Genomic DNA, 19,687 nt, shown 5'->3' on the forward strand with positions numbered 1-19,687 from the left:
AAGCGGCCCAAACGTGTGCTCAGCTGACAGAGTCCGTTCGTGTCCAGAAGGCAGCTAACAAGATGAAGCCGGGCATCCACGTGGCGGATTACGAGCCGCGAGAAGAAGGTAAAGGGATTAGACCCTAAACAGAATCTGCTGTCTTAACCTCATCACTGTTGCCGCTCTGTCGGGAAGAGACCCGAGCTCCAGCCGGGATTCCGGGAGTGTCCCACCCTCCTCTTTCTCACCCGCTTCGCTCCCTCTGCTCGTCCATCCATGCAGCCGTTTCTACCGGCCACTGGGATCCCACCGAGGCACCCAGGAACTTAGACAACAACTTGGACGGCATTCATTAGGATATTTGTACGTACTCTGCAAGAAGAGGCATCCTGGACATCTTGTATCAACACCTTGGAATTTAACGCATCATGCTTTTTAAATTAATACTATTCCTCTTCATTTGGTGTCCGCTGGGCCTCCAAGCAAGTCAAGTTAAAGGTAGGAAAACATCAGAGAGAGCTTGTTTTGGCAGATGGGCAGTAAGTACCTTACACAATCTAATGAGATCCAACACAAGTGCTTTCTACAATTATCATGTTTTGATTGTGGACAGTCACAAACGAGATGGAATTGATGATCGTAATTTTCCAGCAAAGACCGTCTTAAATTTTGCAGTTTTATCACCATTGGTAACCGCAAGTTGAATGTGAGGCACCAGAATTCGTAAATCGACAAAGAAATCTTATGATTCAGCTCTTATGATTTATCAAATAAGGAAAATAGTCCTGATATACAGTTGAATAAATTCCAAATTGATTTCTTTCTTACCATGCGATGTATTATGGTTCTTATTGCGGTTGTAATTTGCATTAGCGTAGATGTTTACTGCATCAAATCAAAAGCTCTTTTTCTTATATAGCTCTGTTTCAATATCATTAAAAAAAAAAAAAAAGTGCCTTCGAATCATTCAGTCATCCCGAAAATGTAGAGGAATAATAAAACTCGGCCAATCATACAGTACAATCTTAAAATATTTCCCTTCATTTCATTCCTTTTTTTTCGTCATTGCGTGATTTTAGCTTGTCTTACACACTGCTTTGCTAACTGAAGTATTTTTGTAATAAGTGGTTGAGTGGTCATAATATGCTTTTATTTTTCATAACAACATCCTTGAGGGAAAAGTCCTTTTATTGTGTATTTTCATAATCATATTGAGCATTTTTTTATGTGTCCACCCTCTCGTTAAGTTAACCGCCTCTTTAACACACACTGTGACCTCAGTGACATTAGGGCCAGTATTTTGTTTTTCTTCAGCTGAGGCTGAATCTGTTGTTTGCATCTCCCGTGCTTGCTTTTGTTTTGTTTTGTTTCTACTGCGCATATGGCAGAATAATTGATGATCTGCTTTGTTTGAAGAAAGCGTGCAGATGTACCTCTACTACCTAATATTATGATATTCCCAAGGACGTTAAAAGCCCTCCACTGTGGAATGTAATGAGAAACTTTTTATTAGATCCACAAAGTTGAAACACACAACTTAGTGTTAGCCATGAACAAAACAGGTGGCTGTGTGTGCGTAGATAGTATAATGTGATAACGTCTGGTGTCTTGATCGGTGTGATGTGCCCGCTTGAGCTCATTACGCTGAAGGAAACAAAAGCCATTCTGTTCCCGGCGTCACAGGACGCTAATCTTTTCTGGCTCGTAACTCCGCCGGGCGGCCTCCTGCGCCTGCGTCGACCATCAGGGCCTCCCGTCCCTCCTCCCTGCTCTCATCCCCGTGGCTGTGCATGTGCACAGTAAAACAACACCCCTAAAAAGACCCTCATTTAGGGTTTTTCTTTATCAAAAATAATGTGAAATGAATTTTCGCTTGGAAGTGCGGTTGTCATAAAAGATCCATCCAACCAACTGTTCGTTCATCTGTTCATCCATCCATCAGTCCATCCATAATTAGAGAAAAATTGGAAGAACAAAAAATATCATAATGTTATGAAAAAACATACATTTTGATTTTTTTTTTAATTGAAGGCTGTTGTTTTGATGATTATTTTTTTGTTTTCATCACATTTTTGATTTTGGGCCACAAAACATTCCGCCCCACAAATACTCCCTTACAACAAGCACAAAAATGTGACTGCTTGTCTCTCCTGGCAATGATTCTTTTTTCTTTCACATTTTCAGTCTAAGGCTATTTTACATTTGGATTTCTGAGTGCATGTTTGTGCAGGGCAACGTAATCATATTTTTCTATTCCCTTTCACAAAGGTGTCTTATAATGCAGTACAAAACACTGTGCTCGTGTATTGCTAAGCATGAACAAAAGCAAGGTTGAGTGAAGAGACATAATGGGTGACATAATGGGTGTCTTAAAAGTTTTGTTCATTGGCGGCTGTTCTCTGGCACGACATGTCAAAGGTGCACTATTCGCTCTCTCAACGCTGTGCCGCTGCTCTTTAACGTGGAACTCTGAAGGACGTGCTTTGGAGCGTCAATCCTCAAGGCTAACGGAGGAGGAGGAAAACACACCTACGCTGCATCCTTTCTCTTAAAGTCACATACTGAACATTTAACATTTTTATCAGCTTCCCTTTTCACTGTTGGAATAGCCAGTACTGTGCGTCACACTGCGACCTTGACTCCGTCATCGTGTCACAAACCTTAAGCAGAATAACCATTTTCTATTACAGCTATGCTATGAATATGGAATTTTCCTATCATTCAAAAACAAGTTAATCATGAAAGCATAAAATATTTTTCAAACCTAAAAACAACAGTCTATCTGGATTTTAAATACACCTGACAATATATATGTATTTGTTAAACCAGATAGTATCATTTAATTTCCTAGAGGTGTGTACAGTATATAGTCAAAGCAAGTTTTGTGAGGAATTAAAAATAATTCAAACAACAACGCTAGTGTTCATCTCAGATGTTTGCACAAACTGAGTGCTCGGTACCACACGTTGTTTATCCAGTGTTTGCACACGGGCGTGCGAGAGTTCATCTCGCTTGCCAGAATTGCAAGAGAGTCACGTTGCAGAATTGATCTCTCATTTTGTTTCTCTCCCAAAAAACAACAACGAACAACAACCCCCAAAAATCTTTAGTTTTCTTCAATCTTGTTGATAATCCAGAGGAAGGCCGTTTGTTATTTGGGTCTGACGACTTCCCGTCTGTGTTTGAGGGCTCATAAATCCTGGCTTATTTTCTTAAGAAGCCCACTGAGGGTTGCCACCTGGCATCACAATGCCGGCTTTTCTTTTCAAACAGCTCTGATGCAATACTGACGAGTGGCGCGGTGGTGTGTGCAACAGCCCCGAATTAGTTTCTCCTGCACTGGGTAATGTGTCGCAACACATGGCCGCACGTGTTATTCGTCAAGTTTGTTGAATTTTCAAATCTTTTTTAGGCACTAATCCTGCACAAACTAAGCTCTATGCTGTCGAAAGGGTGACATTTGACATTCAACATTATGTCGACTGGCCAGTGAAGAATGAGTGACTTATCTAGTGATTGACAATTAGACTAGCCAATGACGATATATATACATATATATACCGTATTTTCCGCACTATAAAGCGCACTGGATTATGAGGCGCACCTTCAATGAACGGCCCATTTTAAAACTTTGTCCCTATATAAGATATATACATTTGGCCCGCAGGCCGGACTTTGGACACAGCTTCTGTCGTGGCTCAATATTGGCCCATATATAAGGCGCACCTGATTATAAGGCGCACTGTCGGCTTTTGAGAAAATTGGAGGTTTTTAGGTGCCCCTTATAGTGCGGAAAATACGGTACATATATACGTATATATGAGAAAATATATAAATGTCTGTTCATCCTCCTTGCAGACATCCAGCATCACGGTATTTCCGGACTCCGGGATGTTAAGTATCGGCACTTTCTAGAAGCTTCTAGATTGACAAAATACAACAGTAACAAAGTGAGCGAGGAAGGACATCGGAGGAAGAGGTCGACCATTTTCTCCACTGGTGTCAAAGTATGTCCCCAGGAGACCATAAAAGCTGTCATCGGCAGCCATCGAGCATACTATAAGCTCCGAGGTAAACGTGCTAATGCATTTTTTTTTAACTTGATGTGAATCTAAGTCACACACTGAAATATGTCTTTTTAAAAATATATCTTAATAGTATACACAACATAAGAATAAACTGTTTCTAAAAAAATGACGGGCATCTATTCACTGGTGGCTCTTTGGAAAACTTTTAGCAACTAATCATTTTGCAGATTGCTCTCCTCAGCTGTGTCCCTGCCCTGAGAACTTGATTAGTTCCAAGATTGGTGTTCTTACAAGTCAGCCTTGTCTTTTAGTTCAATCATTTTGTCTGGATGGGCTTGTACCTTTCACCGAACACTTCTAAAACTTTTCCATTTCAGAAAAATACAGATGTCAGCTGAATCCGTTTATTCCCTCTATCACAGTTCTCATACAAACACCTGCTAAATATGATTTGAAAATAAAAAAAGATAAAACATCCAAAGAATTAACATGTCAATAATGATAACAGCAAACGGATATATCATTTTTGGTGAAGACACAAAGAAGCCTTGATAGCCAGCATTTATATGCAAATGTTCTCTGTCCAGAAAATAGATTGCGTTTGATTCAAGCAGTGCATTAAAATGTCCACCTCGCTCTTACAATACACTAGTTGATAAAGTGCATGACTCCAATGCGTCATTTAAAAAAAAAGAACGCAGGATGACTTTGCCGTTGTGGACGTAATCGCTGCATGCAGAAATTAATTTGTCAGAGAATAAAGATGATGTTGGACACTTTGGACCTTGCAGGCACAAGAAGACTCTTTTGTGTTTGGGAAATTTATATTCATAAAGATATGCAAATGTGGCAGATTGAAAAACATGAATAAGTTGACCTTTATTGAAGTGGACCAACTAAATTTAGTATTTTATTTATTTATATTATTGTACTTTATTTGGAATTATGCTCAAACATTATTAGGAAGTGATCCGGTTTATGCTGTGGCTTTACATAATTACATTGATACATATATGAATATTTATGAAAATGGAAATATTAATTTCAAGTAATTAATTCCGCCATACCAAAAATAATGTATGCATTTTTGCACATTTTCCATGCTCCAATTCCCCTATGAAGAAAACTGTAAGCTATGAGACATTTCACCGGTACACATTTACAGTTGATATTAAATGTAAATAAAGATCAGAAAATAGACCTGTGCAATTAAAAACCAAATATGAATGGTAAGAAGCAACGCTTCGTGTCACTTTTTTCACAGACTATAATTTTCTTCTTCTTTTCTAGTTTGTCAGGAAGCCATTTGGGAGGCCTTTCGCATTTTCCTGGACCGGGTGCCAAACACTGAGGAGTACCGATCTTGGGTTTACACCTGTCAACATGAAAACCTCTGTATGGACGATCTGGCTCAGAACTTCAGTAGTTCTCAGGAGCATCTGGACATGGTGGCCCGAGTGAGTGCTAATTTGCTTGTATTTATGTCATCGTAATACAAAACAGTCAAATTGAAGTAAGAATAATAATAATATTTTTTTTAAAATTAACTAAAATTTCAACTGCCTTTCAGAGAGTGGCCGAGCAAGCTGAACTCCAAGGGTAGGTGCAAGCTCAATAGCTTTTTTGTCTGTGTACGTATCCTTTTTTATCATCCAAACTATTGTAGTACATTACAGTCAAAGAAATGAATAAAAAATGAACAAATGATTTCCAATTTGTTACCAAACGTGATTCTTTGCCTAATATACGAAGTCACGTTCTAATGACGATTGTCTCAATTACCAGTGTCGTAGTGGAAACAGCGGCACCAAGGGTGGAATGTGACTTAAAAACAAGTGAGCTGATGATCTACCAATATCATATGTGTTCAACATCAGGAGACAAATAGCATGCTAACTTGCATATTTCATTTGGTCTCAGGCACCTGGACCCCCCCAGTGATTCTCATTCCAACAGAAGCTGAAGAGGTACTAAAACACAATTTCAGCATCTTATTTTATATGAAAATCGTTGCACTGAATAACGCATTTGTATTTGCCAGATAAAAGAAGGGCCGAATATGATAAAAGAAAACTACGGGGAGTACATTGTAGAATTCAACGCGACCATTGTGGAGCCGTCGTACATCGAGCTACTGCATAACCCCCAGGCAGCTGATGCTGATGACATCACCGGAGAAATAACAGACAAAGTACGATCTCATGATCATATTTGAAGAAGTTTAGTCTATATATGAAAGTATTTGGATAAGTTGGGTTCTTGAAAGAAGCATCAAAATATCCAAACAGTTTGAGTCTATCCGATATAAACGGCACCTATTCTTTAAGGCTGTGTTGGCCTTTCTTTGTAGACTGTAGCTACTTTATGACCTGGACTGAATACAAGTGGTTCTTTTCCCTTACAGCCACATTGGGACGGACGGTGGAGTGTGTCCACTTTACTCCTGGCCAAAACATAGTCATGAATCAATGTCCACAGGGGGTCCTATAGCGCGCAAGCCAGAGGGTTAGGCGCCGAACTAATTAGGTGAATAAGTACTCCAGTGTCACCTCATACTCTCAATGGTTAGGGAAGGCTACCATATCTGACGTGATTTATTCCCCTATGAACTCAAATGTTCAGCTTTTGGAAGTGCAGCAACTTCTATTGGACTGTAAACTCATTGATGTATTTAGGCCACACATCTCTTGGCAAGCCCAGCATTGCTATGGAAATGGAAGTAATCAATTAGAAGCACTGACACGGTAGTGATAGTTCCACCCTAGGAGTTCAGATTTGGGAAGGCAGTAGGGATTATCGGCATTTCTAAACAGATGTGTTTTTAATTGGGTTTTAAATCAGTTGAGTGGCTGAGAGTTGCAGATGTTGTCTGGGATGGAGTTCTAGAGGGTTGGAGGCGAAATGGCAAAGGTGTTGGGGTGTAACATCGGAGGAAGTCCCTTTGGCTATTAGAGAGGAGAATATATTGTGACTGGTATTTTAGGAAAGGTAGGAGAATTTTAGGGCTGTGAGGATAACTTCTTTTACCGCAGCTCACTTTCATGAAATTATGGTTGTGATGGAAATGAAGTTAAGTTTTGTATTTGAGTTTATGCCTCTTTTTTTTCCCGGTAGATACTTCATGCACTTAAAAAAATTGCAGGATTCAAAGAAATTCGCATGTTGGAATTCAGGTGAGTTTACTGTTATTGTTGAATATTACACAACTGCACACATTTGTTCCCTGAATACTATTTTGTGGTTTTGTAGTGTTGCTGAGTCGTCAATGTAGTCCATAAACATTACCTTCATGCAGCTTTATGACTTGAATCGTTGTGTGAATCAGGTCACAGGATGCCATTCTTCATTATGCTGTGGTCTTTAATGGAGACACGGAACCGAGTGATGAACCGGAACCTCCAGACGGACGCACAAATGTGGATGCTCTGAAACTGAGACAAATGATAGTGAAAGCTTTACAAAAGGAGCCATCACTTCCTCTGGACATACAGTATCTCACCTTTGAAGTTGGTAAGCGCAATTTCCATGCTGCAGGAGCAGAGCTGCTGAGGAGAAAGTCGGATTGATTTTTCTTGTGTTTCTTGTCAGTAACTACTGCTTACCCAGATGCCGCTCTCAGCATGTACACCACTGGGAGCGGGGATGCCATCAAGGTCACTGAAGAGAACATCACACCAAAGTTCTTCCCCACAGTGGCAGCGACAGAAATCACAGTTGAAAGTACCACAATTCAACCTCAAATACACACATCGGTGCCTTCCTTTCTGACCATCCTCCCAGAATCCACCTCTGAACCCACAACCGTTGATGAGATGACAGTGGCAGCAGCAGTGGAGGATGCATCCGGAGGTGATCCTTCAGGGGAGATGAGTGACATCATCATACCAGATACAACACCGGAGGCCATCCTAGAACAGGAACAAGAGGCGACGGTCATTGACACAAGTACAATGGAAGGTAACAGTGGAGGTGAGGCGATGAGGTTATCATTTATTTTAGGGTAAACATGTCTGAAAGTCTTTTTTTTTTTTTTTTGCAAGAACCTGAAGGGGCAGACACAAGAGAGAATGATTTGTCACCACCAGACTCCAATCCTGAAATGCTGATCATTGATGACGCTCACCTCTCTGGCACAGAATCTGAGTTGTTGTCACCTGAGGATGTTATCATAGGCATGGAACCAGAGCCTGACCTGCAGCCTATACCGTCACCTGAGGGCAAAGATGACGCCCCTATCGAGTTCACCAATGAAGTGACAAGCGTTGCCGCCACCAAAGCCTCCATTGATGTTTCCAGTGTAGCAAACTCTTTCAATGAAGTCGTCATAAATATAGTTAATGAAGTTCCCAGTGAAGCCTCTATCAAAATACCTAATGTTGTCGCCAGTGAAATTCCCAGTGAGGCATCTATCAAAATTCCTAATGATGTCGCCAGAGAAATTCCCAGTGAGGCCTCTATCAAAATTTCTAATGACGTAGCCAGTGAAATTCCCAGTGAGGTCCCAACCAACTTTCTACAAGACCCAAGTGACACTTCTAGTGATACCTCCAGTGAAGCTCCAATGGAAACCCCCAATGATGTGTCCACCAATGTCCCCAGTGAAGCTTCCAGGGAGCTTCCCAATGAAATCTCTACTGACGCCCCCGCTGAAGTATTCAGTTACCACAATATCCTCATTGAATCCACCACTGAAGCTCCCATGTTTGTTCCCAGTGCACCCACCATTGAAGTCATCAGTGAACTCCCAAGTGAAGCCCAAAGTGGGCTCCAAGTCGAAGTCTCCAGCGATGTCTCAACTGAAGCTGCCAGCATGACCCACAATGAAGTTCCGAGTGAATTCTTCAGTGAAGCACCCAGTGAGAGCCACAGTGAAACCCCCAGCATTGCTCCGAGTGAAGTCTTCAGTGAAGCACCCCGTGAGACCCACAGTGAAACCCCCAGCATTGTTCCGAGTGAAGTCTTCAGTGAAGCACCCAGTGAGACCCACAGCATTGCTCCCACTGAAGTCCCCAATGAAGTCTCCAGTAAAGGTTCTGTGGAGGTCCCCAGTGAAGCTCCTAAACCAGTCCCCACGGAAGCACTTAGTGTCTCCAGTGAAGTACCAAGTGAGACCCCTGGGGAATCTCCAAGCGAACCCTCTACCCCAGTCCCAAGCGAAATACATGAAGTCGAGTCAAGTGGAATGATCCCAGCTTTGGTGGAGCTTCCTTCAGAAAACTCTAACGTCCAGGACGATGTAGAGTCAAACCAGGGTGGGACAGAAATGACTGAACCTCTGGAAGAGGACAGCAGTAGTGTTAGATACCCTTCCGAGGCTGACGAGCGGTCCACAGCCGCTCCAGCCTCAAGACAAGCCAGCACTCCTGTGCTGGCCGCGATACAGCAGAGCAGAGAGTTAGTGGTTTTCTTTAGCTTGAGAGTGACGAACATGATGTTTTCTGACGACCTGTTCAACAAGACCTCCCCAGAATATAAATCACTGGAGAACACCTTTCTGGAGCTGGTAGGTACACAAGCTTTTATGCTGGATGTAATGTTGATGCATGCTATTTGGGGGTATTTTCTTTTATGACTTCATCAGTGTGATGAAAATGTTTGACAAGGTGATTGGCGCGTAATATGGACTTTGTGAGGCTGCACTTTGTAGCTAGCCTTATTCTCACAACTGCCAATTGAGCCAAACATAACGGATTTCATTTTTTTTCCCTTGACTTATATATATTTTTTATATTTGTTCAGAAGTTTAATATGGTGATAAACAAAAGCCAACTTCCAATTTAAGTGTGCTCTTGCCAGGAAATAGTAACTATTGAGCACTGTACCAGTGAGTTAGGAGTAGAAACTGCACAATAATCAGAAAGTAACTTTTTAATTTTACTTTTTACTTGGTGGCTGCCCCAGGAGTTGTTAAGTTTATTTACTTTTTCTACTGTGTTGAAATGTAAAATGACTAGTGACAATCTGCTAACTTACAAAGACCCGAGCCAAAGCTAAAAGAAAATAAAGAAGCCAAGCCAATGAATGTATGTGCTAAACACTAACAAAACTTACATAAAAAATTTCTGATCATGTCATCATACATATCAAAGTTTATACATGTACACAGCGACTTTGGCACTGACACTAGCGCTGAATAGCAGCTGTGTCCCGGATGGTCTTGAATATTTTAGCTTGGTAATTTTGGGTCACTTTTGTTTTGTCTTACAAACTGACATTCCAGCACATTGACTTTTCATTTTAAGGTCAAACGATTACTTATAGTCAAGTGTCGAAAAGGGGAATGAAAAAGTTCTACCAATAATTGTGTTTCACTCAGACTCAACACTCTGGGCCCAGAAAGCCGCCAAATCCTGGAGCATCCAGTAAATCTGGGCCTAGGAGACAGACGACTTTAGCCTCCATACCGGTATTTTTTTCCATATTGGAACTCACTTGTGTGACATCTCAGAGAGAGCGCAAACTTTTCTTACCTAACTACTTTTTAATGCATCTTTCCTAACTCAGTATGACGAACTAACACACTTTTCACTTTTAGACGTCACTATAACTGCCTTTATATTTAGCTTTGGTTGTTTTTGCCTTAAACTGTGTGTTACATATAGTTGGCTGTGAGGGAAACATTACTAAAATGTTTTGAAATTTAAATCACCGCTAATGTTCATTGATTTGCATGCTGTATTGTGAATTTTTTTTAACCACTGTAAAAATGTGAAACAAGGACATTTCAGATTTATAGGGGGCAGCACACGTTATTGTACGACAAAATATTAAGAAATAAATGCTGAATTGGTCTCGAAATCAAAACAGTTATTCAGGCTGAGAATACCTAAAGAACATGTAGGCTACTTTTTACACGATATATAAATAATATGTTTAGGCTAAACATAGATAACCCGGTTTTCATTTAACTGTGAGCTCAAATAAGCGGATTTTGGACTTTGTTGATATTCTTAATCCACAATCTTTTGCGTGGAATAAAGCTAAATTTTATAAATATGGTACAGTGCAGTGTAGTTTGTCTTTTTTTGTGAGTGAAACATAACATGGATGTGTTGGGGCCTTATGTTCCTGCAACAATTTAGTAAAATCTCATACAAATTGTAATTAGTAGACAACTAATTGTGTTGCAATAATTCCTAACCACATTACCATTCTCAAATGATTAAATATTATAGCTCATCCAACATTTGGAGTTGCATATTGCTACTCACATAAATAGTGATTGTCCCTCCAAGACAGCGATGGGCAATTGGAGTCCTCCTGCGTGTTTTATAGGTCTACCTGCGGCAACACGCCTGATTCAAATGATCAGGATTGCTATCCAGTTTGTGCACACCTATCTTAATATCTGACCATTTGAACTAAGCGTGTTGCCACAGGGAAACTCTCCATAATATTCATTTTTATTAGTTTTTAAAAAATCCATAGATACATGGAAAAACAGTCTTTATAATGAATAGGTGGTTTTAAAAAAAGGTGCTTGAGTATTAAATTTTCGTAAAAACAATGTTAGCAGTTGTACACTTTATACAGTATGTGATTATTAGAATAATCCTTAGGAGTGAAGTGTCCCATTTTTCATTTGTTTTGGGGTGCTACAGGTGTGTTGTTTGTTGCTGTTTGGGGTTGCTAACCCGGCCCACGCATTGTAGTCTGAATCATGAGACCTTGGTCTGCCTTAGTCATTGTGGAGGTTTGTCATTTGTGTATGCTAAGAAGCTTTCTGTTATTCAGGTCAGTTCCTGCCCTACACACACACACACTCACACACATACACACACATGCTATTAAGGGTTTCAAGCTGCTTTGCGCCCTGTGTGGGCATCTGCAAGCATCTACCTTACTTGTTCAGATATGAAAACAACCGAAATGTACGTTCTAATGTGAATAAAAGTGAACAATTGCTACTGGTTGAGGTTATGTTGAGTCCCTCTCGTGGGTGAACGTATCTACCGTAGTTACTATAACCAGCACTACCATCAAGTTTAAATCTCAAAGGGCCTCCATTGTAATCTGCTCGGGAAAAGCGATTGAGTAAAATTATTCAAGACGATTGGGAGATGTGGCAACCTCTGGCTGGGAGGAAATCAGCGGGCTTGGGGACGAGATGGATTTTCGTGTTTTTGTGATTTCACAACTACCGTGGGAGTTCAGCTTGCAGGCAAGGTTATCCAAAATTCAGCTAATACTCAAATGGTACTACGTCTTCAGGCGCTTTGGACTATTGAGGTTGCACTGTTTGTCGGGTTCAACATTTTGTCATGTGCGAATGCAAAGGAGCAGACCTAACATGTAACTGAAGTAGTTTTTTAGCCCGAGGCGAGCCCGCAGGCCAGGGAGCTGATTACTTCCCGATACACTGTCAGGTCACGTATCATTGGAATGAACTGTTCCTGTTGACGATGTTGATTTATTTTCCCCACAGAGAAGTTTTCCTGTCTGTCTGACATCACATTATCAAATGAAAATGTATTAATTAACAAATGTGGATTAAAAAAACAAAAAAACAAAGCCTCTCCATCTCCAATCTTTAATGGTTGCCCAAACAAAGGTTTGTGCAGTTCTCATCATTCCTTGTTTATAACTTTCTGGAAGCACAAACAATAATGTGGTCAGACATTTGAGATGGTAAGTATTTACTTACTACCTTTAATCAATGATAGTCCGCTAGAATAGTCCTTTAAATGGGCTATTTGGAAAAAAGAATGTGACATAAAACAGCCCATTTAAATGGTTTTGCCAGACCCCCATTAGTGATGCTGCACACCCAGTGTACACATGTATACATGAAACTTGCCCTTGTTGAACTCCTCCTTTAATGTACCTACTGGTTTGTGAAGCAACCACTAAAAACTGGACATGGAGGTTGGAATTACTCACAATGATGCGACTTTTGAAAATCAGGTTTCTATTCGCTGTGACGTTTGGCCTTGTGACACCAGAGAAAGGATGTTTCACTGGGAACCAGTAGATACAACTAGCAGTAGTTTCTCCTGCCTAGATGGGATGCGACTGTCGTGTGGTTTTGCGATAAAACCACCACTCTGACCTTCCGCATGCGAGGTAGCCGAGGCTCTGATTGGTCTCGAATCGATTGTTTACGGATAATTTGCCATCGACGCTTGGAGAAGAACGGTCAGGAATGGCGGATAACAACCTGCCAGAGACTATTAGCCAAAGGGAAGTAGCTGTCACTAACGCGTCGGTGGACGAGATGTGAAGTAACCCCATCAGAGGCGAGCTCCTTAAGGCCTTCTTATCTCCCGCTTCGCAGCCCCGTCCAGCTGAGGCCTAATCTCCTTCGCTTGGTGTTTACCTTCGTTTGCAGCACGTCATGAAGCGGCTGTGGGTTGGGAGTGCAATCGATGCCCATTGATGCGGGGCCATTACTTGAACCGGTTGAATTCTTGCTCCGTCTCTATAGTCTTTTTTTCTGTCTTCTTCGTTTGAAATAAAACGCAGCGTTTATGGTCTGCAATGTTGGCTTGTTGTTGCTTTTGCAAGCAAGGCCTCGCTTGTTACGCTTGTCTTTTGCTAAGCGGCTGATCCCTCTCACTCTATTTCGTGACTACAATTAGCACGTTCTCTGACATACGGAAACCCTAATTTCTCTTCTTGATCTCATTATGCCATGTGCCGTCATGGCGGGATTTCATGCTCGCATTAAAAATTAAACCGCAAACTATTCATAGAGATCGCACAGTAAAATATGACCCGAATTGCTTCTGGATTGGACGATGCGGTGCCAAACTCACCAGCGAGACGATTCAAAGTAGATCCTGTGGTCTTCTTCTCAGGGGGATGTAGATGTTGAATGCGTCTTATCTCCCCAGGATCAAGACACGATTCCTGCTTGCTCTGATCTTACCTTCAAACCCTGATTTAAAAGCCCCTTTTTCCACCTTCTCTTGAATACTAACCAAGCTTGTAACCACACATAGAGCTAAGAAAATCAAATCACGCTTCTACTTTTGTCAGGACAAACTTATCAAAAATGAATATGCTTCTCTCTTACTTTTTAGCTTTTACCCTACCTTGAGTCCAATCTGACCGGATTCAAGGAACTGGAAATCCTCAACTTCCGCAATGGCAGCGTGGTGGTGAACAGCAGACTGAAGCTGGAGAAAGAAGTGCCGTACAACGTGACTGAGGCGGTCCATTGTGTTCTGGAAGACTTCTGTAGCGCCGCGGCCAAACGTCTTGACATTGAGATTGATAGCCGCTCCCTGGAGATAGAACAAGGTGAGATGTCCTTGCTGATAGAATCTCGACGACACTCCTTGAAAAGAATTTTTTTTTTATTATTTCTCTGTTTTTTCAATTGTTCAACCACAAAAAGTAGTTTCTAAGTAAAAGTCTGACAACCATCCGTGACATCTCAATGCTGAAATATGAGGAATTAGTTGCAAAATTGCATAGTGCACAAGTCCACCCAATTTTGTGTCAAACTGTAAAACTGGTTTGTAAGGCTAATTTATTCTGTTTCCAAAGGACCCGACTAGGCAAAACGGCAATTCATGTGGCTGAAATAATTAATTTTAATGTTATTTTCACATGTTCGATTAATGCTTGATTGAATGCTTAGTAGACACATTACGGTAATAGATGTGCTAACAATTAGGTGATGGGTGTTTCAACTGAGAAAAGTTACAGCTCTCATTACATTCTTGCATTGACTTCACATTCGATGACGTGGTCATGAATAGTAATACAAAATCTATAGAGCTTGACTCGTTCTTCTCTAATGAAGTTTATTGAGTTCTGGACTCATGTCGTATGCTTATTCATGCCACAAGGTCAAAGTCCCCAGTCGTCCCTCCTTCTCGCACCGCAGCATACACGTGATGCATCTTGTTTGCACGCACGGGTTCCCAACTGTATATCTTATTAAAAGTCGGCGCTTCGCTGCTCATCAATCAAAGCGCCCTTTCATTCCTCCTTTGAACCTGGAGATGGCGGTCGGTCGGTCGGTCGGTCGGCTGACTGCGCACGCCGCGTACATGATAATGTCACACGGCTGCTTTTTTCCGCAGCCGACGAAGCGGACCCATGCAAGTTCCTGGCCTGTAATGAATTTTCACGCTGCGTGGCGGACATTTGGAACAACGAGGCTGAGTGTCTGTGCGACCCGGGCTACAGCTCTGTGAATGGCCTTCCGTGTCAGAGCGCATGCGACCTGCAGCCAGACTACTGCCTCAATGGAGGCTTGTGTGAAATTATCCCTGGCCATGGAGCCACATGCAGGTATAGTACAAGGAAAACAGCACGGAACAATTACAGCTCATGAAAGACAATAGACAAACTTTTTTAACTGCAGGCTCAAACCAAACTGAGGTAGGGTTTTCACTTTTTGGACCTGGATTTTACAGTAAAAAAAGTCTGAGCTTCATCTTTGTATAAGGGTTGCAAAAATGGAAAGAAAAGGCACAATGATTGTTTTCGTAATTGCTGAAACTCATTATTGGGTAAAACAGTAATCGGGGAGGTGGCAGACAGTGCCCCACCACATAAGATAAGGTATTGACCCACACGGGGAAATTCTAGCAAAAGTCCCTTTTCCTTTTTTTTCCCGAGATATATTTTATACAGTAAATATTACAGACCAGTGATTAGTTGAACAATCAATTTCCCTTGGCTGTCTTGCTGACTTTCAGTTCCTGCTGACGCTCTGTTCCTTTTCCTGCACAGCATTGACAGCCATGAGTTTGCAACTCAAGCAACACAATTCAAACAGCCAATAACCAAAACAAGATTCCGAGCCATTTTGCTGACTGTTTCTGCGTCTGTAAAAAAATATACCGTATTTTCCGGACTATAAGGCGCACCGGACTATAAGGCGCACCTTTAATGAATGGCCCATTTTAAAACTTTGTCCTTATATAAGGCGCACCGAACTATAAGGCGCACTGTCGGCTTTTAAGAAAAATTTAAGTTTTAAGCAACCTCTGCATTTACTACATGGCAGTGGGGTGACATATTCACTAAAATGACTACAAAATATTCACAAAGTAGTTTGTTTTATTTACGCCGGAGTCTAGCTAACCTAGATAATTTCCATGTTCTAGATGCCCTGTAGGCAAATACTGGCACTACCATGGGGAGCGCTGCAACGAGGTGGTTTCGGTACCATTCGACCCGTCGCTAATTATAACCTGCCTCGTGGGGAGCCTCTGCCTCGTTTGCGCCATCATCGGCATCCTGGTGTTCATTAACAAGAAGTGCACAGCAACGAGGAAGGCGGTGACTTTGGTGTAAGTCGGAAACGCTTCGGCGTTATTTTTGTCATGTGAGGCTTTTTCAAAATGTCTTCCCTCCTTCCCCCACTAGGCACAGCCTTGCTCCCTATCCCTTTGAAAATACTTTGAGGGTCAACCCAGTATTTGAGAATGACGATGGCATCTTAAGCCAAGTGTCCACACTGCCGTATCCCACCAGTTCGGCCTCGTCTGGCTCTCATCATTCTGAGCAGGAAGTGTATGCCTCAGTTGAAAACATACATCTCAGTATCGAGGTACATAGTGCTGAGCGGTACAAGCACTTGGACTAACAATCACGCTACTAACCGCTCAAGTAGATGACTCACTGCTCTAACACACTCTTCAGTCATTTGTGGCATCAGAAACTCTAACTTCCACGCAATTGATTTTGAAATAGATTTACCCGTAGGATGGAACGGAAATAGGAATAATGCGTTTTGGGGCTGTTGTTTTTTTCCTTGGAGCGGTGGGGCCATGGAGGGGCCAGAAATATCTCAGGTGGTCAGCAAAATGCTAGATAAATAAATGAATGAATAAACAAATAAGTAAATAAATTGAACATTTCATATTAATAAATAAATAAATAAATAAATAAATAAATAAATAAATAAATAAATAAATAAATAAATAAATAGTTTTTATGAGTTAAGGATTCCAGCAACAGGTGGAACTGCCATAGCATCAAATTCCAATGCATGGTGAGATCTTTAATTCACAAGCTTTTATAGATCAAACATATCTAAAAAAAAAAAAAAAAAAAAGCAATGTCCAAATATGTGAAAGGACTCTTTGATTAAAATTCAATGTTAACCTGAGTATTTTGGAAAAACAGTAATACTGGTTCTACTGTGCTTGCGTCAAGTGTGCAAGGATCTTCTCTGCCGACAAGAAACACAGATGAGGCTCCCTATAACGTCCCAAAACTTCCAAAGCTGCTGTTCAAAACCCTCCATAGATGGCATCTGCTGTGTAGTTATAGCTTTAGGTCAAAATGCTTGTTGCACTGTAGCGCCCGTCACTTTTTATTTACTCTCCATCTGCTTACGTGCTCTCTAGGCGCCACTGCAGGCATGAGAAATTAATGAAGCGTGCAGTAAACACAGTGGGTGTCCACTTTTTGGGCGTGTGTGTCTTTCCCACAGATCCCCAGACAACTCTACACCACAAGATCCGAAAAGTTAGTATCGGAGCTGGTGGACTTCCATCAATGCATCCCGCACAATGAGGTGAGAAAAGCACACTCTGTCAAATGACACTCGTGGCTCGTCGGATAGAGTAGGAGTGGGAATGAGATGGATTCATGATTAAAAAATGCTTTGCTCCCTTCAGGTTAAATATGCACTTCATCTTCAAGTATGCTGTGAATATTTTATCACGTTTGCATGAAATATTGTATAGCTCTGAGACGCAGGCAAAGGAAAATGTGTTTATGAGCCAGACCCAATCGTTCAACAACAACATTGCTAAATGTGCATTAGCAATCTGCTAGATTAATCTCTGATCTTGATGAACCACTTTATGGATGTTTTGAGCAATTTTAGTCTGATTTGGACATCATTCCACCCCATGAACCGGACTTGTAAAAATATAGGCGATTGTTGTCACGTATAAGACTCAGCCAGTACTTGACAGAAATTCCTGCTTTATCATACTGTTGAACTTTTTGTAGGCTTTTTAACCAGGTTTCTACAATCCACAATTAGAATATGATGTCTAAAAAAGGTGGACCAGAAAGAAAACGGAACGACACTTCATAAACCAAAACAAAATTGGCTGAAAATCTTATTGGCAAACCAAGGTTCAACTTTACCCTTCAATCGTGCATAAAAACAGTCAAGTGTTGCAGATAAGGATACAAATTTTGGTTTCAGCAGATAAGTTTTATCAGAGTTCTGCAAAAAGCCATAAAAATGATCAAAAACGATTCTTCTGATTCTGTTAGTAGAAGACAGGTAATACCTCCCAGAAATTCTCGCTGCTCCTTCAGCTCTCAGCCTCTTCGAAGCCTCCCCGTTGAGTTTTTTTCACCCCTTTTAATCAATTCTGTGGAAAAGTCAAGTTCTTAGTAAAGCCGTCACAGTGTTCCATGGTATATCTAATACCTTAGAAATTCCTTGGTACCTTTCTGCTGATTCATATCTTTTTAAAAATACAATCTCTCTGATGCTTTGGAAACTCTCCGTGGACCCGATGGCTTTTGGAAATGAAAATGTCAGGAAAATCCCACGACAACAGCGGAACTTTGTCTCGGGTTAATCAGAGGGTATGCATTGTGCACAGTTACATAAAACGTGAAAACACTTTTAAAATGATGACATTTCAAGAAGAGTGAGTGGCCTTTTTTTTTTTTATCTATTGTATCTCCTCTTACATCTCTCAGACGTGGAGGCTGCCAAATGAATACAGATCGTGTTTTCTTCTGTGGACATCAGACGGCGAAGGCGGTGAGGCCACCATGGTGTGATGGCGCGTCCCTGGGTCACCGTTGCTACGGCAACATAGCGAGCAAAAGATCTCCCCAAAGTCCCCGTAAAGTATTAGGTCATGAATTGTTCATAGTGATGAATGTGTCTTGTTAGACAAAGCGCTATGGATATTCCAATGTGTGCGGATTGCCGTTGTTTTCACGTGGAATCGAATATTTATTACATAAAATGAATGGTAGGAAAATTGCCTGTATGGCTATTCTTCCCTCACAATGAGGTATTTATTATTTACAGTGACACACTTGGTGGTATTTTACTTTAGACGTCCTTTTTATGCGCAATTGTTGCGACTCCAAAATTAGAGAAAAAAATGATATCTTAAAAAAAAAGGTTTAGGTGTTTTACAAGTTCCTCAACACCTCTCTGTCTGATCATCTTTTTTTGTACACATTTTACTATTAAAATAAATAACCAATAAAATGTTTTTTTGTTCAATAAGAGCTTTTTTTTTGTGGCAGCTAAAATTTTTCCCCATTACGTTTTTTTTTTCTTATCGGAAGAATCATTTCTGTTAATCGAGGCCATACATAAATTTCAGGGTGTGTTGTCCACAGAAATAAACGCTTCAACTCAAATAAACTTTTTTTTTTTTCCTATGAGGGGATGTGCTGAGAGATGCCTTGCCTCAAATAATAAAAAAACACCATGTAGATGTCTCCTTTGTTTTTTCTCCCAATGAGGAAAAAATATCCACTCAAAAATGTCATACCACAAATTATCGTTGGGTATCCTCAAATAGGTAAATATTTTTCCTCATATAATTGTCTTCTTTTTTCATTTCAGGACAAATATACTTTTGTAAACACAGCCATGCCTTTAATAATTGTCATCCACTGAAACAAACGCATAAAAAAAAAAAAAAAAAAAAAGACATCAGGATTTGAGTCCCCCAATTTTAGCTGCCTTTCTTCATATAACTGCAGGAAAATAACAA

General features: G+C 40.9%; 1 protein-coding gene across 5 annotated transcripts; it reads left to right on the forward strand.

Moving 5' to 3' along the window:
• Positions 1–19,408, forward strand: impg1b (interphotoreceptor matrix proteoglycan 1b). 5 transcript variants are annotated; one of them, XM_049740190.1, is made up of 18 exons: positions 1–480; positions 3,841–4,053; positions 5,301–5,467; positions 5,581–5,609; positions 5,796–5,845; positions 5,931–5,977; positions 6,052–6,201; positions 7,125–7,183; positions 7,336–7,520; positions 7,599–7,967; positions 8,051–9,513; positions 10,327–10,416; positions 14,033–14,252; positions 15,044–15,254; positions 16,076–16,261; positions 16,338–16,521; positions 17,410–17,493; positions 18,648–19,408. In XM_049740190.1, the coding sequence occupies exons 1-18, from the start codon at positions 411–413 to the stop codon at positions 18,729–18,731; spliced, it is 3,861 nt and encodes a 1,286-aa protein (XP_049596147.1). In that variant the 5' UTR covers positions 1–410; the 3' UTR covers positions 18,732–19,408. The 5 variants fall into 5 exon arrangements, with proteins under 5 accessions (XP_049596147.1, XP_049596146.1, XP_049596149.1 ...); XM_049740189.2 differs by having other exon boundaries at positions 2–480; positions 7,599–7,979; XM_049740192.1 differs by lacking the exon at positions 16,338–16,521 and having other exon boundaries at positions 2–480; positions 7,599–7,979.
• Positions 19,409–19,687: the final 279 nt, after the last annotated feature.

This window comes from Syngnathus scovelli, chromosome 14 (genome assembly GCF_024217435.2).
Source record: "Syngnathus scovelli strain Florida chromosome 14, RoL_Ssco_1.2, whole genome shotgun sequence".
Taxonomy (NCBI): domain Eukaryota; kingdom Metazoa; phylum Chordata; class Actinopteri; order Syngnathiformes; family Syngnathidae; genus Syngnathus; species Syngnathus scovelli.